General features: G+C 34.9%; 1 protein-coding gene across 3 annotated transcripts in view; it reads right to left on the reverse strand.

Annotated features, from left to right (window-relative positions):
* The window catches only part of Rasa2 (RAS p21 protein activator 2), a 138,722-nt gene that overhangs the window by 84,611 nt on the left and 33,731 nt on the right, over window positions 1-20,380 (reverse strand). For all 3 annotated transcript variants that reach the window (XM_023713003.1, XM_012514273.2, XM_023713004.1), the window contains one exon: window positions 1,662-1,738. Coding sequence is in view for 2 of the 3 variants with exons in the window: in XM_012514273.2 (XP_012369727.1) it covers window positions 1,662-1,738 (77 nt within the window). In the remaining variant the exon portion in view is untranslated. The remainder of the gene's footprint in view (window positions 1-1,661; window positions 1,739-20,380) is intronic.

A 20,380-nucleotide genomic window follows, 5' to 3' on the forward strand; every position in this document is an offset into this window, starting at 1 on the left:
AGCTACTTTCACATAATTCAATGAGAAGAAAGAGGTGTACTAACAGTGTTTGGATAGAATATCCTGTCTGCTTCTTGTACTATGGATAACCACTAAGAAGGTAACAATGTACAGTGTATTGACTATCAAAACTGTCCTATTAATCAGCTGTGAAACTGTCTCATTCATATTTATTTCTCAATAAAAAAATAAATATATAAAAAAATAAAAAGGGTACAACAGAAAGTGGGAAAAGGGAACGAACTTAATCAAAAGGAAAGAGTTGTTGAGTTTTCTGTTACTGACAGAAGAGGGAGTGAGGGAAAGAGATTTATCTATGTACGTAAGCAGGGTGATTTAGACAACTGTACTGTGGATTTCTGCTGGACAATGGAAAGGAACAGATAATAATTTGTTTTGTCTCCTTTTTTCAATTGTACTTTTTCTCTTCTTAATTTCTTATACATGTATTATATTACTTTCTTCTCCTAATTTTTCTTTCTTCTTCCAAATTTACATATGCATATATCTGGTAAGATGAATAACTGATTGGAAGACACTATGTATTACAACAAATACTTTGAAATTCACATTACTTCGGGTTTTTTTTTTTGTTTTGTTTTTTTTTTTTGCAGAGCTGGGGATTGAACTCAGACCCTTGTGCTTGGCAGGGAAGCACTTATTCAACTGAGCTATCTCCCCAGCCCCTGGGCTGTTTTTTTTTTTTTTTAAATGTATTTCGTACAGGGTATACAGGGTCTACCAGGTTCCAGTACAGATCAGATTCGTAGTGATTCTTCTGTTTTCAGCCTCCCAAGTGCTGGGATTACAAGTGTATGCTACCACGCCCAGTCTCCAATGTCTCAGTGAGACCCAGGGTTGGGGCTGGCACAGCATGTCCAGGATCAAATCCTGGCCACTATGCTCTGCCTAAGCAGGTGCTTTAGTCCACTGAGCTATTTGGCTGGCTCTTGAAATTCATATTACTCTGTTAAGTGAAATTCTGTATCACTTGTAATTTTTTGTTTTAATTCTAATTTGTACTCTCTTTTAAAAAAAGAACATCCATACTTTTACATAATACACATTAAGGACAAAGCATTATAATATATATAACTTCTTACAAAGTTTTCATAAAAAATATTATTATATGTAACATTTGATATGTATATTTTAATATACAGAGAAGCTGCCTCAAAAGAGCTGGGATTTTTTACAATTAGGAGAATGAGTCCAGAGCAACAGTAGAACAATATTCATTCTCCCTTGCCTTGAGGTATGTGGGTATAACAGAAGAACATAGCCTCAATTGAGAGGGCTATAAATAAAATATTTGAAGTATAAATACTTCAAAATCTAAGAAGATACTCAGTTATTAACTGAAATAAAGCATCCAAGATGAAAGTTATGTTCATTTGTTGATAACCCAAAGTAAGGAGATGGAGGGGAGAGGAAGTACTAGGCTTAATCAGCAGATCTCCAGAAATCCAAAGGTTAGCATGCAGGTGAAATGGAATTAGCATGGAGACGGAACCCAGGGCCTCACAAATTTATGATAGGCAAGAACTCTATTAAGCTACATTTCCAGCACAGAGATCCATTTCTGGAGTAAGTTTCTGATGTATTTACACTAAGGATTGGCTTAAGAACACAAAATGGAGACTTAGAAGAAATCTGCTTACTGTACAACGAGTTGCTGGCACACAGTTCCATTCTCTGTTATCAGTTCATTCAGTTTTAATTCAAGGTGAACTTTACCCTATAACAACAACAACAAAAAATTACAGGCTGAATGGTCTATTTTGCTGAGAAAATATTACTTTAATATAATTTTAAATGGTACCATATTTAATTACCCACTGACCACTTGTACAAGACTTTCTCCCTAATTAAGTTCTTGTTGAATGGTCAATAATTAATAATTAGATCAAAGGTCTGAAAGATTAGAAGTCAATTTTTTGTATCAAGTGTGGTATTCAAATTGAAGAATTTTACCCTTGGCTCCAAAAAACTTATGTATCTCCATTATAGATTAAAAGGAAACATTAACACTTATGTTTAGAAAGTTTTAAATAAAATTTAATTGTAATATATGACTTTTTTTCTAAAAGATAAACCATCAATTAGGACAGTGGCAATATCATTTAAAGGAAAAATCATACAAATTAAACAATAAAATTATGTTACAGCCTTTAAGATCCAATTTGTCAATATTTTACCAATTAAAAAAATTTTTTTTCATTTATTTATTGGATACAGGGTCTCGCTACACAGCTCAGACTTGTAGTGATTCTCCTATCTCAGCCTCCCCAGCACTGGGATTACAGTAATGTGCCATCATGCCCAGCACGGCATATAGTACTGGGGATGAAACTGGGGACCTTGCGCTTATCAGATAGGTGCTTAGACTGCTATGCTATCTGTCCAGCCCAACTAATTAAAATTTATGTGCTATTTAATACGTTTTTAAGAGGCACTAAGGAGTTGGTAGGAACCAACAGATGTCTAAGTCACAGTCCCTACTTATCAGAAACATACAATCTAGTATGGGAAGATGATAGACAAAAATAATAACATGTGGCTGGAAGTGCTACTGTAAAGATGAGAATAAAATAAAGAAGTACTCTGCTAAACTGCCATTAATAGGTAGATTTAAAAAAGAAAAAGTTTAAAGCAATTCAGCTTGCCCATTTCTCAAGAAAAAAGGTTTAGGAATAATGTAATCTAGACTTTGCTGTCTCCTCCTATCTACTGGTGAACAATTCTAAACTGGTTAAAAATTCATGCTAGATTACCTCCATCCAGTTGACAAGACAAATTCCCACAATGCCATGTGGAAACTTCAAGGGTGTGATGTCAGGAATTGATGTGTGAGTGATTTCATCAGAGGTAGCGAAGTTTATTACTTAGTCACTATTCCTCTTTACAACAACATCATCAGCCATTTAGAAACTCTAACCTGAATCATCCTCACCATATCAGAGCTTGTCATACAAGAATGATCTAAGGGTCTACCTGCTACAAAGTTCAGGATGAACAATAAATACTGATGGATCTTAATACAGAAGTCTGTATGTGAAAGTTAAGTTTATCCATGGCAGTAAAATGAGCAACTAGGTGGAGCTGAAACTAAATTATGTAAATCTTCTGTTAAAAATCAAGGAATAAATATTCTTAAAATTATATATAATTTATAAAATAGGCCTTCTGTTATTCCTAATTTAATATTCACAAACTCTAGTGTTCCTGAGTGACTTTGAAAGTTCATGACATGTAGTAATTTGTAAAATTAATATAATTTTAAGTCATATAATTTTTATATGACTCAAGTATAATTTTAAGTCATATTTTCTGTCACTCCAGCATGTATGTATTACTTGGCTAGCAAGGGAACTTAGCCAACTGCACAAACGTTTGCATCTCAAAGCAGTTCTACTATTTTAAAATACATTTTATAGTAGAAATTTTACATTAACAAAGCATTCTCAACTGTCTTTCAGGAAATGTATAGGATCTACTTCTAAAAGAGTACAAAAAATAGAGTACAAAAGAAAAAAAGTATTGTCACTTTATTCACAACTGCAGTCATAGTGCTATCAAGTCTCAAGGGGAAAAAAAAAAATTTAAGGGGATTCTACCAGGAATCATTATCATTAAAACAGAGCATACCTAATATGTTCATTACTCCCACTGACTGTAAGCACACATTCCTTTGGTAGTAAGTCAATAATAACATCAATGTGTACTAATTTGGCGAAGAAAAGAGTGGAGACAGAACAGACATACACAAAACATATGCTATTAGGGTGGAACAGTAAAATTAAACAGCCTTTAAGTTAAAGAAATTATGTCGAAATTATAAACTACCTCATTGTACATTTTAAAATGGAAGTGTACTCAGTAAATAAACAAGTTACAAAATAGGACGTATATATACTCTGGTTTCTCTTCAGATCGTATAAATCTTTCGCCTTTTACAAAATAGGATGTATAATGTCAACCTATAAAACAAAATACACATATATACAAGATCACTGAGAACCAGCCAGATAGCACAGCTGTCTACAGCACCTAGTCAGGCAGGCTAAGCAACTGGAATTTGATTCCCTGCCCTGCTGGCCCCACCTCCGGGGTGTGATGAGACACAACTGAGACTGGGCATGGGGGTGCACACCTGCAATCCCAGCTCTTGAGAGGCTGAAAACAGGAGGATCACTACAAGTCCAATCTGTGTAGTGAGACCCTATAGATCCTGTACTAAATACATTTTAAAAAAAAATCATCTACCCAAATAATGAAGTTATATTTGGTTAGTAGAATTTGAGATTTCTTTTTCTGCTTTAGAATTTCAAAGCTTTACTACCAAAGTTTCTATCATTTTCAGTGTTGACTACTGTAGTACTCTACTGCTTCTAAAAAAGAAAACTGAACAAAAGTTTTAAATTCCTTGGAGTTGTTTTTTAGTGTCTCAAAAGCAAATCTGTGAACATTTTAGAAAAACTTAGTGTTCTTATTTTCACACAAAATTTCTGTTCTCCTTATATCTGTCATCATTTTATAGATGTGAATTTTACCAAAAGAAGTCTTTCTTTTAAAAAAGTCCTTTTTTTCTCCCTTTGGAAGGGAAAAAAAAATTTGAATTCAGCAAAACATAACATTTTCTAGCCTCCCTTGAAGCCAGGATAGTGGCTAAGTAAACTGTATGATACAGTTGTGATGGATAAGAAGAAAACAGAAGCTGATATGGGATATCAAAAATGCTTTCTAAAGGCAAAATGGGGGTGGGGAGGGGGAGAGAGAATAGAGAGAGGGGGAGAGAAAGAAGGAGGGAGGGACAGAGAGACAGAGACAGAGAGAGACAGAGAGAGAGACAGAGAGAGAGACAGAGACAGAAAGAGAGAGAGAGAGAGAGAGAGAGAGAGAGAGAGAGAGAGAGAGAGAGAGAGAAAGCTTCAGAATATTTCCAGTATGTTGTATTTCAAGGTGCACTATTAAAGATGTCAGAAGACAAGGTCAAAAACCACTAAAAAAGGGAGAGCGAGAAAAAAAAAAAAAGACAAACAGATTTGCAAAGGGTTAAGTAAGAGTTTACCAATATTTTTGAAAGTATAAAACAAGATAAAAAAAAATCAGCAGATAACTGAGAACCATATAATAAGCAAATGAAAATTTAGATCTAAGTGGAAAAAAAAAAAGATGAAGATGTATTCAGACTGGCCACAGCATAAAAGAAGATTGGAGAAATGAAAGATAGGTCAGTCAGAAAATAGTCACCATGAGCCAGGAAGAACACAACAGGCACATAAGACATGGTGCAACAGTCTATTATTCATGTCATTGGAATCCCACTGAATAAAGCCTAAGGCAGAAAAAAAGTAGATGAAGAGGTAATTGCTTGGTATTTCCCCAAAACTGATAAAAAACATCAAGCTACAGATTCAAGAACTTCTAGGAACATATAGACAGAAAATAAAGAAAATCATACCTAGGAACAGTATAATAATACTGCTGAGAACAGAGGATTAAAAAAAATCCTAAAAGTAACTAAAGAAAACAGAGACACTATGAGCAAAGACAACTGACATGGAGCTACAGTATGTCTGATGATAAACATGCAATGTGATTTGGTCCACAACCACTTTCTTATCATTCAATAGTAAGAAATTTCAATAGTAAGTTTCATATATACAGCATATATATGAGCTATATATAATATATACGAGCTATATCAGATGTTAAAGGAGCAAATACCTGGCAGTGTTGTATACTTTCAATTTAAAATACTGTAAGCCAAATTCTTTTCTCTTTGTCTTTTTGAGACTGGGTTTCGCTATGCACTTCATCCTGGTCTTGAACTCACTTTGTAGCTCAAGCTGGTCTCCAACTTGCAGCAATCTTTCTGCCTTAACCTCCTGAGAGGTGGGATTACAGGTGCCACCACATCCGGCAGCCAAATTCTTAAAAGGTATTATTTTTCTATGTGAATTCCATATCATTGATTATGTGAGGTTGATATTACATATAAGTATATCAAGGAACATTTTGGGCAACTCACACTAATGATATTATCTAAAAGTTTAATATATGTATGCTGATTTAATTCAATTAACTCTATAAATACTTCAGAAACAACCAGGTATTGTGACATATACTTGTGATTCCAGCTATTTGGGAGGCTGAGGCAGGAAGATCACAAGCCAAGTTTGAGGTCAACACAGATAACTTTGTGAAACCCAGTCTCAAAATAAAATGAAAAGCTGAGAAAGCTGCCCAGTAGTACAATGCTTGCCTAGTATGCAGGAGATTTTCGTATTGATCTATAACATAGGGGTGCAGAGAAAAACACAGAAATATCTATGGTTATTTAAACTTTACATTATGGGGCCATGGATACAGCTCAGTAGCAAAGCATCTGCCTGGCCAATGTCCTGAGTTTGATTCCTGGGATGGATAGACAGACAGACAGACAGACAGACAGACAGACAGACAGATTGATAAATAGATTTTACATAATGTGTATTGTTGGTATTGTATAAATATACATGTAAATTTTTTTCAGTTTGGGAAACTCAGATGAACAGAGGCATTTGGGCAAAATTCAATGCAAGAACTTAAAATCTAAACATTTCTAAAACTGTAAAATATTGCCTATTAACCTTTTCCACATAAAGAATTACCATGTTTCAATTGTTAAAGTAATTCATGGTCAAATTTTTTTAACATATATCTTACACAAATGTTTGGGTTTTTTTGTTTTTGTTTGTTCTTTAAGATGGGGTCTTGTTATTCTGCCCACACTGATCCTGAGCTCATTGGCTCAAGCGATCCTCCTGCCCCAGCCTCCCAAGCAGCTGGGATTATAAAGGTATGCCACTATGTCCAGCTGACAAATGTTTTTATAAACAGAAAATATCTCTAGAAAACATTTTGGGTATAACAATAGCCTATCAGATGAAAAATAAAAGTTTTACTTAGTATCTATATTAATGGTAACTCACTATGGAGAAATGTGTTTTTCTCTTTCAAGAATTTAGTATGATCTACAATCTCATTCCTTTTTCCTTTTTTTTTTTTTCTCTCTCTCTCTCTCTCTCTTTTTTTTTAGCAGTACTGGGCCTTCAAACCAAACTGCATCCCTAGCCCTTTTTTATTTTGAGACAGAGTCTAACCAAGTTGTTCAGGCTGGTCTCAAATTTATGAGCCCACTGCCTCAAGTCTTCCAAGTAGCTGGTATTATAGGTGTGTGCCACTGACTTTGGCTACAAATGTAAATTTATAGATGAAAATTTCTTTAAAAATAAGAATCGACCTGTAAACCAGGCATGGTGGCACATACCTGTAATCCTGGCACTTGAGAAGCTGAGGCAGGCGGATCACTGTGAGTTCGAGACCAGTCTGGGCTACAAAATGAGTTCAAGGCCAGCCTGAACTGCATAGTGAAACCTTGTCTCAAAGACAAAAAAAAAAAAAAAAAAAAACCTGCCATAATGAATTATAATTTTATATTCATTATGTCTTATTTGAACATTTAATAAATGATGGGATTATTAGCTATAATCTCTGTATTTCTTTTTAAACGATTGCTTAAACAGGCAAAGCACAGCCCATATTTAAAAAGCTGTAAAACAATCAGCAACTTAGGCATGATTCAGAAATTCAAGATAAAACTTGTTGGCAAAGACTAAGTAATTGCATTAAAAGGACATGATTGACATTACATCTGGATTTACTGCTTGAACAAGTTGGATTAGACAAACACTCTTAACTAGTGAAAACTAGCAACAACTTTTTCACATGGGAGATCTGGTTTAATTAGTCTATGTAAACATGTTCCTTATCACAGAAATAAAGAACACTTGAAAGTTTTTCTGACTTTCAGGACCTAATAACTACTAGTATAGCCCCAATTGCTGAAGCCAAAAGAGGACTTACAGGAGAAGTACTGGTACAGTCTCTACTAACATCACCTGTGTGGCTAAAAATATAAAAAATGAATACACATAGAGTAGAATGACAGCCAGGACCAGAAACTAAAGAAAAGAATGGTCCAAAATAGAAGAAGTGATCACCTCAAATCACAATCTGTTAATTAAGAGAAAGACTGAAAAATGTCCCTTAGGCTTTGTGACACAATGTCACAGGCAATGGAGTCATTTGCACTTTCCCTCTGTCTCACAGGAGATTCAACTGGCTGAGAAGAGAACAGTTGAAGCAAAGGAAGGAAAAATTGCAAAAGGTATAATTAAGCCAAGGGAAAAAGTTTAAGGTCTCAGAAATGATTACTATTATTATCTTGAACTTTTCAAAAGAAAACTGAAATAATTGTTAACTAACAGCAACAATAAAGCACCTGAATTAGAATTCTATGAGTGGCTGAGCAGCATTGAATGTTTATTGTAGTGTAACTCTTTTAAGAACTTTGAAAGATAAATTAATATGAGGGTTTTGGTTCTCCTTTAATGAAACATAGTTCAGTGAGGTTCAAGTAAAACAGAAATCTGGGCTGTTTTTTTTAAAAAAAAAAAAAAGCACCTGAGTAATAATTCATGGTAAGAAGTTAAGTTCTTAATTTTTCAACTGTTTTGGTAGAAACCCATCTTACCATTTTTGGGATCTTATGTTGAGGGCTAAATTACATTTCTGCTTGTTATCTCCTTAGAACTCAAAATCAAAAGAAATCCTTCATACTGAGGTTCCCATTTCACAAATGATCCTCAGGCAAGAATGGTTCAGTAACTATTTTGGGTACAAGTGCCAATTAATGATAAAAGTTAAGAAAGCATCTTCCTCCTCTTAGGTAGATATACCAATTATTTCTTCCACCCAAGCCCTTTCTTAAGAAAGATGCACACATAAAACCCCAAATGTAAAGCACTATACAGACTTTTCCTCAAAGCATATCAAATTAATTTCAGTGGACATCTGACCCAAGTTCAACCAAATTCTCTAAATTCTGAATCAGGTTTTAGATGGTAAGGAGTTTGTATGGTCACACAAAGGGCAGTAGAGCATTTTTTTTTTTTAGCTACACTGAGTTGATTCATGGAACCAAGGAAAAAAGAAGCATATAGTCTCATAAGACATATAAAAAATAAGAGATCTTTAAATGTTTTTTTCTTTTCCTTTAATTTTGCAAGTGAATAGATATTAAAATGAGAAAGATAGGGGCTGGGAAGATAGCTCAGTGGAATAAGTGCTTTCCTGGCAAGCACAAGGTCCTGAATTCAATCCTTGGTACCACCAAAGAAAGAAAATGAAAAAGATAAAAAGAAAACATTTTTCACTTAGCAAAATGAAAAGCAAAGAAAAAAACACTAAACAGTGAATACCTGTACTCAACAAGCACATTGAGCATATATGAAATGAATCAATGAGTCTTAGATCTCATATGCCTCCTGCAGTATCTATGACTATACTGAAAGGAGTTCTAAAAGTTTAATGATGTAATATGTATTTTTCATTCACCGTGGCCCTGAATGTAAACAAACCATTCATGTGTTGGTTAGCCAAAACTACTTTAACATCTTTTATGGGAAATTACCTTCAAAAATAATTTTAACTTATGTGAATTTTTGTTGTCAGAACCTTAACCTCCACTATCCATGGTAGTGTCTCTGCAAACATCTGGTAACTTACTTTGCTCACACTATCCACAGGAAAGTTCCCAAATACATTCTAAGGAGCCCTCTAGGAACTTGCTAAGCTTCCTCCCTTTTGAGTAGACTTCTGTTCCTTATATTTACCTTCTAATGTACTTAAGTAATCCTCCAAATCTGCAGAAGGCTTTTTAAAACAGAACAGGGTAATGAAAAGTAGTAAACTATTACAGTTAAAAAAAACTCAGAATCAGACAGATCTCTGCTGGAATCTCCACCTCTACCACATAGTAGTACCATGACTCTGGAGAAGTCATTATAACCTTTGTGAATCTCATTTACCTCATCTCTAAAGTGAAGGTAATACTACCTTCCTTATAATGCTACTATGAAGATTAAGATAACACACATTAATCACTTGTATTGGGCCTGATACATACTGATGTAATTACTACTGGTACTAGATTGAGATCCATCTGTCATATGGCTTTCCCCTATTGCCTACATCAATTGATCTTATTTATGAAAATTTTATAAAATATCTGCAGATGAACAAGAATTTAAAAAGTAGAATGTATATTATTAAATCATGGTCTACTTTTCCCTTTTCTAGACTCACAAAATTAGTATACCAGATCAAATTTGGGATAAAACTACAATATTCCAATACTGCTATTATCCTGAAAAAAAAATTATTCCTTATTCCAGGGATGAGAGATTTATTCATATATCATCAAATAAAACCTTGTATCCCAATATTAATCTCTAGAACTATCTTCATGAATTGTATATAAAATAGTTTATATAGGTTTCAATATACACAGAATATTTAAATTTTTATTTAATTTATTTATTTATTTTTGGTGAAACTGGGGATTAAACTCAGACCCTTGCGCTTGCCAGAGAAGCGCTAATTCTACTGAGCAATCTCCCAGGCCCCGGAATATTTAAATTTTTAAAAATGTGTTATAGTAAAAGACAGTGCTGGTGTGGGAGAGCTTCTGCACTCCCCTGAGCCCCCTGGACCCCTCTGGACCCATCCCAAGCCTGGCACGTGAGTGAGACCTTCAGCCCTGCTCTCTGGACTCCTCTAAGTGAGAACTTCCACTGTGCTCTTGGGACCCCTCCAGACACAACCCAAGCAAGGACCAGCAAGTGTGTGGGAGAGCTTTCATGATCCCCTTTGCCTGCTGGATCCTTCCAGACCCAACCCAGGTCCACTTGTGAAAGAGTCCTTTTGTCCTGCTCTCTGAACCCATCCAGACCCAGCCCAAGCCTGGCATACAGGCCTGGGGTGAAACTCTGCAGCTGAAGTCCCTGCAGAGAGGGTAGGGGCCAGAACCACCCAGATAATCCAGGAGCAGAACATCTTGCCAGAGGGGCACAAGTTCACGTAGAAGGGCTGCAGCAGGAAGAAGCTGAGCACAACAGCCAGACCCAAGCCAGGCACAAGTGGATGAGTTCAAACTTCGTAGATCTGCACCCAAATTTCAGTAGGTGCTAAGGGTATAACTGCACTGAAGCTCTATACCAAAGGTCAGAGGACAGTGCTATACAAAATGACAAAGAGAAGGAGCAAAATGCAATCTCAGGCCCTGAGCCCACCCAGAACAAGTGCAGAGGACACTAGCACAGAAGAAACTGGGAATGACACAGCTGAAATATCCGAATTAATAGTGTCTGAAGTAAAAAAACAACTGCAGAAAGGTACAGAGGAACTCAGATTAGAAATAACCTCTGAAATACAGAAATCTCTGAATTAATAGCATATGAAATAAAGAATCAAATGCAGAAACGTACAGAGGAAATCAGATGAGAAATAATCTCGGAAGTAAAGAAAGAAAGGATAACTATAATGAAAGAATTAATAACTGCTTCTCAAGAAGACACTGATAAAAATAGAGAAAATTACAAAAATGATGTAATCCTTCAATAAGCAATATAGGCAAGAAATAGTTCGCATAAAGCAGAGTTAAAGAGATATAGAGGAACTTAAAATCTCAATCACAAGCTTGCAAAACCATCTGAGTGAAAGTGAAGATAGTTTCAGATCTTCAAGACTCTGTTACAGCTAGTGAAAAGATAAGATTCCTAAAAACAATTAGGATGCAGAAAATATTCATCACCTGCAAGATGATGCAAAGATGAAAAACGTGAGACTAATAGGCATCAATGAGAAAGAAGGAGTCAATACAAATGATATAAAAAGAATATGGGCAGAAGTAATAGCAGGAATCTTCCCAAATATGGGGAAGCAATCTGACATTCACCTAACCGAAACATACAGAACTCCAAAGAACATCAATACCATTAAAAACACACCGAGACATATAATAGTCAAGATCCCAGAAATCCAGCACAAGAACAATATACACACACACAAAAAAAAAGAACAATATACTAAAAGCTGTTAGAGAAAAGAAACATCATATTTAAAGGAATACCCATCAGAATAACGGCAGACTTCTCTTCACAAACCACGAAGTCAAGAAAAGCATGGAGCAGAGTACTTAAAGTTCTCCACTAAAACAAATTCCAGCCCAGACTGCTACACCCTGCAAAACTTTCTTTCAAGTTTGATGGAAAAGTGAAATACGTCCATAACAAAGAACAACTAAAGAATTTCATGACAACAAAGCCAACCCTACACAGGCTCCTGAAGGATGTTCTAGAGAGAGGCTAAAATGATCAGAACTCCATGAATGAGAACAGAAGGAACCCACTAAATAGGGTAAACAAACAAACAGGAGAAAAAGGAGTAAACAACAGCAGGTAAATAACATGTCAATCATAAGTCAATACATCTCAGTTATAATCATCAATGTAACTGGACTCAATTCACCAATTAAAAGAAACAGACTGGCACAGTGGATTAGGAAACACAATCCAACAATATGTGGTATACAAGAAACACACTTAACTCAAAGAAATTCACAGGCTGAAAGTCAAAGGATGGAAAACAATACTACATGCCCCAGCACCTCAGAAAAAAGCAGGAGTAGCAATCCTATTCTCAGACTATCTCAACTTTAAACCAAGAATGATCAAACAAAACAAAGAAGGCCATTCTATAATGGTTAGGAGAAAAATTCAAGAGGAAGAGGTAACACTTATAAATACATACGCAGCAAACACGGGAGCACCCAACTATATAAGACAAATATTAATGGACATGAAAAATCTAATATCCAATACCACAATCTTAACAAGAGATCTTAATACTCCCTTATCCCAAAAACATAGGTTAAGTGGACAAAAAATTAGCAAAGAAGTAGCAGAACTGAACAAGAGCTTGGAACAAATGGACTTAGTGGACATATACAGAGTGTTCCACCCAACCACAGCTAAATACACATTTTTCTCAGCTGCACAAGGGTCATTTTCCAAAATAGATCACATACTAGTCCATAGGTCATGTTTAACTATATATAAGAAAACAGACATTATCCCATGTATACTATCTAACCACAGTACAATGAAACTGAAATAAACGACAAAAGAAAACAGAAAAAAAAAAAAAAACCAACCTATAAATACATGAAATTAAGCAATACCCTACTCAGCAATCAATGGGTCACAGATCAAATTAAACAAGAAATTAAACAATATCTATAATTCAGTGAAAATTCAAGCACAACTTATCAGAATTTATTGGATTCTATGAAAGCAGTTTTTAGAGGGAAATTTATAGCTGTGAACCCACAAATTAGGAAAATAGAACAGGAACAAATAAACACCCTAATGCTGTACCTCCAAAATCTAGAAAAGGAAGAGCAAACCAAACCCAAAGTCCAAAGACAGAAAGAAATTATAAACATTAGGGTGGAAATTAATTTAATAGAAACAAAGAAAACAGTTCAAAGAATTAATGAATCAAAAAACTGGTTCTTTGAAAGATAAAATAAAATTGGCAAGCCCCTAACTAAACTCATAAGAGGAAAGTTAAAATTCATATTCAAATACAAGCAATAGTGAATGAAAAGGGTGTAATTACCACAGACCCAGTGGAAATTCAGAAGATCATCAATAGTCCTTTGAGAATCTCAACTCTCACAGAATAGAAAACAAAGAAGAAATGGACAGATCCTAGAAAGGTACAAATTTCCAAAACTGAATCAAGAAGATGTAAGAACTCTCAATAACCCAGTAACAGCCAATTAAATAAATACGAAATGTAATAAAAAGCCTACTAACAAAGAAAAGTCCAGGTCCTGATGGATTCACAGCTGAATTCTACAAGAAATTTGCAGAAGATATAATCCCTATACTCCTCAAAATCTTCAATGACATTGAAAAGGAAGTAGTCCTCCCAAAATTGTTCCTGGAGGCATTATACTGATACCAAAACCAGGGAAAGACACAACTAAAAAAGAGAACTATAGGCCAATCTCCCTCAGGAACATAGATGCAAAAATCCTCAATAAAATTCTAGCAAATAGAAAACAGGAAATCATCAAGAAAATTATACACCATCACCAGGTAGGATTCATGAATGGTTCAATATATGCAAACCTATAAATGTAACACACTATATCAATAGAGCCAAATCCAAAAACCACACGATCATTGCAATCAATGCAGAAAAGGCTTTTGACAAAGTTCAACACACATTCATGTTCAAAGTACTACAAAAAATTGGAATAGATGGTCTCTACTTCAATCTGATAAAAGCTATCTATGACAACCTAATGGCTAACACATAATTCCAAATGGGGAAAAACTGAAATCTTTCACTCTCTACAAGACAAGGATGTCCTCTATTACTACTCCTATTCAAAATAGTTCTGGAATCACTGGCTAGAGCCATTAGACACGAGAGAGAAATAAAAGGAGTAAGAATAGGTAAAGAAGAAGATAAACTATCATTATTTGCAGATGACATGATACTTTACTTGGAAGACCCAAAAAACTCCACCAAGAAGCTGCTAGAATCAATACACAAACTCAGTAGCATAGCACGATATAAAGTCAATACCTAAAAGTAAATAGCATTCCTCTACACAGGTAACAAACACACTGAGAGGGAAATTACAGAAACAATACCTTTTACAATAGCACCGAGGAAAATGAAATACCTTGGAATGAATCTAACTAAAGAAGTCAAAGATCTTTTCAAAGAAAATTATAGTTCTCTGAAAAAAGAGATCATAGAGGATTTCAGAAAATGGAAAGATACTCCCTGCTCCAGGATAAGAACACTGTGAAGATGGCCATACTCCCAAAATTATTATACAGACTTAATGCAATCCCTATCAAACTACCACGAACATACCTCACAGACCCAAAGAAATCATTCCTAAAATTTATTTGGACAGGAATGACCTAGAACAACAAAGGCAATCCTGGCCAACAAAGACAAGGTAGGAGGCATTACAATTCCTGACTTGAAACTATACTACAAAGCTACTGTGATAAAATCAGCATGGTACTGGTAACAAAATAGACCTGAGGATCAATGGAATAAATTAGAAGATGCTGAAACTCCTACAAACACACTCAGCCACCTTATCTTTGACAAAGGGGCCAAACATACTCACTGGAAGAAAGATTGCCTCTTTAACAAATGGTGCTAGAAAAACTGGCTCTCTACATGCTGAAAACTAAAATTTCACCCAGGTCTATCAGCATGCACTAAGCTAAAGTCAAAATGGATTAAAGGTCTAAACACTAAAACAGAAACACTAAATCTCCTGGAAGAGAAAGTAGGAGGAACTCTTGAAGATGTAGGGGTAGGCAAATAATTCATGAACAAAAATCAAATCGCAGGTAATACTTGAATGAACAACTGGGACCTCCTCTTATTGAGAAGTTTTTGCACATCAAAAAAAATTAACAACAAAGTGAAAAGACAACCCACAAATTGGGAAATCTTAATGAGCACTCAGATAAAGGTCTGCTCTCTAGAATTTATAAAGAACTAAAAAACATTAGGGCCCCAAAATTTAAAGATCCAATCCAGAAATGGGCATCCAAGATGAACACACACTTCTCAGAGGACAAAATTAAAGAACTGAATAAATATATGAAAAAATGCTCCCCATCACTAACCATCCATGAAATGCAAATTAAAATAACACTGAGATACCATCTCACCCCAGAAAGAATGGCTATCATAAAGAAATAAACCAACAGCAAATGTTGGAGAGGTTGTGGGGAGAAAGAAACCATTGTCCACTGTTGGTGGGAATGAAGAGTGGTGCAACCTTTATGGAAATCAGTGTGGAGACTCCTTAAAAAGCTAGGACTGAAAAATCTCATTCAAACCAGCTATTCCCCTACTGAGAGTTTTCCCAGAGGAACTGAAAACGTCATATCATAGTGATCTATGTGCACCTATGTTTATAGCAGCACAATCTGTGATAGCCAAACCTTGGAAACAACCAAGATGTCTGTCATTTAACAAATGGATAAAAAGATGTGGTATTTTTATACAATGGAGTATTACTCAGCTATAAAGAATGATAAACTCAAATCCTTTATATTTAAGTGGATTCCACTTGAAGATATATTCATAAGTGAAATAAACCAGACACACCTATCAATATTGTATAGTCTCCCTAGCGTAGGAACTCAAAAGAAGAAACAAAAATAGAAAGGTATAACACAATTAAAAGGAAGGAGAGAACTTTGGATTAAACAATAAAGAGAGGGCAAGGAGAAAAGCTAGGAAACAACAGGGGCAAAGCCATACATTTCCATGCACAAGATGGTTTTAAGGCAATGATCCTGAGAATCTTCAGCAGGTTTTTGAAACTAGCAGTTAATTGGTAGGATTCTCACCTTGACTATATATGCTGATACTTGTGAACTAAGAAACTGCACTGAAGATAGAAAACTGTAATACTAGGGTCATGCTTGGGAATGCCTGTCTTTCTGGTCTTCTAAATACATACTGCTTATCATGTCATACCAATTACTGCCATACTGTCTCTCAAGTAAATGTTCGTTTAAAAAAAAGGGTAATAAATGAAAACAAGAGATAAGAAAAAAACTCACAGAACTGTCCTGCTATAATGCTGTATATGATTAGATTTCTAAATTTCTATGTAAACATATGTAATTGTTTATTCCTATATTTTAAAATATTTTTTATTTTTTAAATTTTTTTCTTTTTTTCCCCTTCACTTTCTGTAGGGATTTGGTGGGAAATACCTGTTCCATGTTATATCTAAGATATTTGATATTCAGACAGATAGTGAGGTTAAGCTCAACTGCCTATGTTATAGGACAATAATATCGTTAAGCTTCTCTTCTGGAGGGTTAACACTTAAGTTTACAGGCCAAACATTAGAGAAAAGAAGGGCTACAAGGACAGCCAACATTTTGACCCTAGTCTTTCAAGGTCAGTGAGAACTCAGGACATAGGAGAACTTGTACTGTAACATCCTGTAACTCAGTTGTGTCCCAAATTTACTAATCAAGGAAATTATGGGTCCACAAATGAAAGTGATCGATGATGTAGAGTGTGCCCAAGGAAAGTCACATGGAGAGAAAACATTCTCTCAGGCTTTCATAGAGAGCAAACTGGCCAAGCAATGGCTATGAATCTTCCACATGGCTGACACTGACAAAGGATCTACAAACTGCGGTACAGGGTTTCAGGGTAAATGCTGAGGGGACTTGACTGACCCTGGCAGATACAAAAGTTACATTTGTTGTTATATAGGTCTTACTTTATCTTGGTCTTAACCATCCAGCAGAAAAATATAAAAACGAGGTATATAAAGTAAAGCCATATTAATATGCTGAGCTGTAAAAGGCTTAAGTCAACAACTTCGGACACTGCCAATCCTATAGGCAACCCACTACTATTATGGACTCCTGGACTATATGGGAATATTTTGCTGAATTTACACACCTACAGTATTTAAATGGCAATGAAATAACCCATGTCTGACAAAACTAAACAAAAAAGGGGGATACAAATGAAGGACCACTTTGTATCTGTATATACATAATAGGATAGACATACAGCTACTTTCTCTTAATTCAAATGACAAGAAAGATTTGTACTAGTAGTTTTTGGACATGATATCATGTCTGCATCTTGTACTATGAATAACCACTATGAAGACAACAATCTGCAATGTATTAATCATTGACACTGTCTGACTAATCAGTTTTAAAACTCATTGCTATTTATTTCTTAATAAAATACAAAAAAAAAAGACAGTGTTATTGATTATTTCCCCTCAAAATACTCCCAATCACTTTGAATGCACTTATCCTATCATCCTTGCAACTTTCTGAAGCAGTTCTGGAAGACTTCTTTTGTGACTTTTGTAAAGCATTATCAAAAATACAGCAAAGATTGCTGCCAATTTCATCCAATGGAAAGACAGGCTCATAAAAATCTCATTCACCTTACCAGATCTGGCCCTGTGTGATTTCTGGCTTTCCTCAGAATCAAAACAGCCATGAAAAGAAAATATTTTGAATCAAAATCAGGACATTGAGTCAACCACAACACACAACTAAAAATATGAAAGCAAACTTCCACAACTGTTTCAGGAAGCACCAGTGATGATGGCTAAGCATGTTCAACAGTAACAATGTATTTTGAGAGGGACCAATGGCAATGTGCCTTTTACTATAATACATTAAAAAGAAAACAAACACATTAATATTCACAGTATTTGTCAATTATATTTCACATCTTTAGCCCTGGAACCCTTAAATCCTTTAGCAAACTCACGAGTGATAGAAATACATTTGTTGAAATAAATAAAATACTTCCATTTTAGACCAAATTTTCAAAGCCTTTTCTTATCTTGCTGTGGATTGTCTATGGGAAGGGTATTAAATCCTGTATGAAAAAGCGAACAAATGAGAAAAAAAAATTTTTTTAAAGAAGAATAACTAGTATTTTAAAACTTTCACATCTGCCTTTTGGTAAAGGCATATAAGGCTAAAAGTGATTCCTTGACCACCGGTAAAATGTATTTTACATTTGTACAATAATTAACAGCTTTTAGTATTCTTAAGCATGTTCTATTTAATTCTTACAACTATATAAGCCAAACATGGCAACTTTTACTTATAGTATCCATTTATAAATACTAGGACCTAAATTTTCTTTTTCTTTTTTTTTGGGGGGGAGGGCCTAAAATTTCTGACTTCTACTTTCAAGCCCTTTCTACTTCTGCATTACTTTTTATCTGGATCATTAAAAATGCTGTATAGCTGGGATTTGAAAATAACTATGGGGGGGGGCTGAGGAGAGATGGCTCAGTGGAGTAAGTACTTCCCTGGCAATCGCAAGGGCCTGAGTTCAATCCCCGGTTCCGCAAAAAAAAAAAAAAAAAAAAAAAAAAAAATTATGGTGAAACAAAAGGAACATCAAACTGGAAAAGTGTCTAAAATAGGGAAAATATATTTTATATTTAAAAAGAAGTTTCGGTTCACAAATATTTAATATTTTGAGAATTTAATGAAAGAGAATGCTTGAAAAGTTATGAGGAAATGACACAAGCACTTTATTTGCAAATTATCTGTGGGTGTGCATATGGTACTTTTTTCTTAAACTTCTGTTTAAGTCAAGTGACAACTATAACTTTTTTTAAGAAGGATTTTTTTTTTTTTCAGTTAGCTCAGGCTGCCTTAAGGGCGGGTCCGGTAAGGCATGTGGACATGGGGATTGAACCACGGTCCCCCGCACCTGACTGCATTTGCAAGAGCAGGTGCTTAAACAACTGAGCTAACTGGCAGACCCCATAAAAAACCTTTTTTTTTTTTGAAAAGAGAAAGAATCATGCTTGCAATTTTGTCCTCGGATAATGGTTTCACAATCCATACTATGTTTTATAAATAAATAGGGCTATAAAAAGATTCCCTTTACATAAAAATAACAATTTTCTACAACAGCCATTCAAAACTTATCAGAAACAAAAAAGAAATCACAGCTTCATAGCTAAACATATATATCTTTACCCACTTATACAATCTATAAAGAGTCTCTTATTTAGACAAGAGGAAAGAAGACAATAAAAGGAGAAAAGATATCCTTACAAATACAAAGAGAAGTGAACAATAAGAAAGATGAGTATAGGAATGAAGGGTCCACATGGTAGGTTAAGGGATAGTTTGGTGAATAGTATCTTCCTGTGTCTAACTTATTAAAGTAGATGAAGTAGCTTCATAAAGAATAAAAGCACACACTCAAGGTCAGAGTTAATAAAACAATCTTTCCCTTAAAATTTGTCCTTCCTCTTTAAAAACAAAACAAAACAACAACAATAAAAAAAGAATACTTTGCTACTACTATGACTTGAATAGCAGAACTAATGCAGGGGAAAAAATATCCTCCCTAATCCTCCCAAATTCACACGCGTACTATTTTTCCCCCCATAATTTTATTGATAAATAGCAATGAGACAGGTTCAAATCAAATTGGTAGGACAGTTTCAATAATTAACACATTGCATACATTCTTCCTAGTGGTTATTTGCTGTACAAGAGCGGACATGATATCTTATTTACAAACTCTATTAGAACAAATCCCTCTATCCATTAAAAGAATGTAACTATATATCTATCCTAACCATTTTGAATACACAGATACAAAATGGACATTCATCGGTATCCCCTTTTTTTGTTTAGTTCCGTCATTTGAATAGTATAGGTGTGTTAACTCAGCAAAATATTCTAAAAGAGTCCAGTAGTCCATAATAGTATTGGGGCTTCCGCTTGACTGGCAATGTCAGAAATTCTTGACCTGAGTCCCCTACAGCTCAACATAACAGCATGGCTTTACTTCTTATACTTCATTTTTATACTTTTCTGCTGGATGGTTAAGACCAAGATAA

Source organism: Octodon degus, unplaced genomic scaffold (genome assembly GCF_000260255.1).
Source record: "Octodon degus isolate 3935 unplaced genomic scaffold, OctDeg1.0 scaffold00028, whole genome shotgun sequence".
NCBI classification, from domain to species: Eukaryota; Metazoa; Chordata; class Mammalia; order Rodentia; family Octodontidae; genus Octodon; species Octodon degus.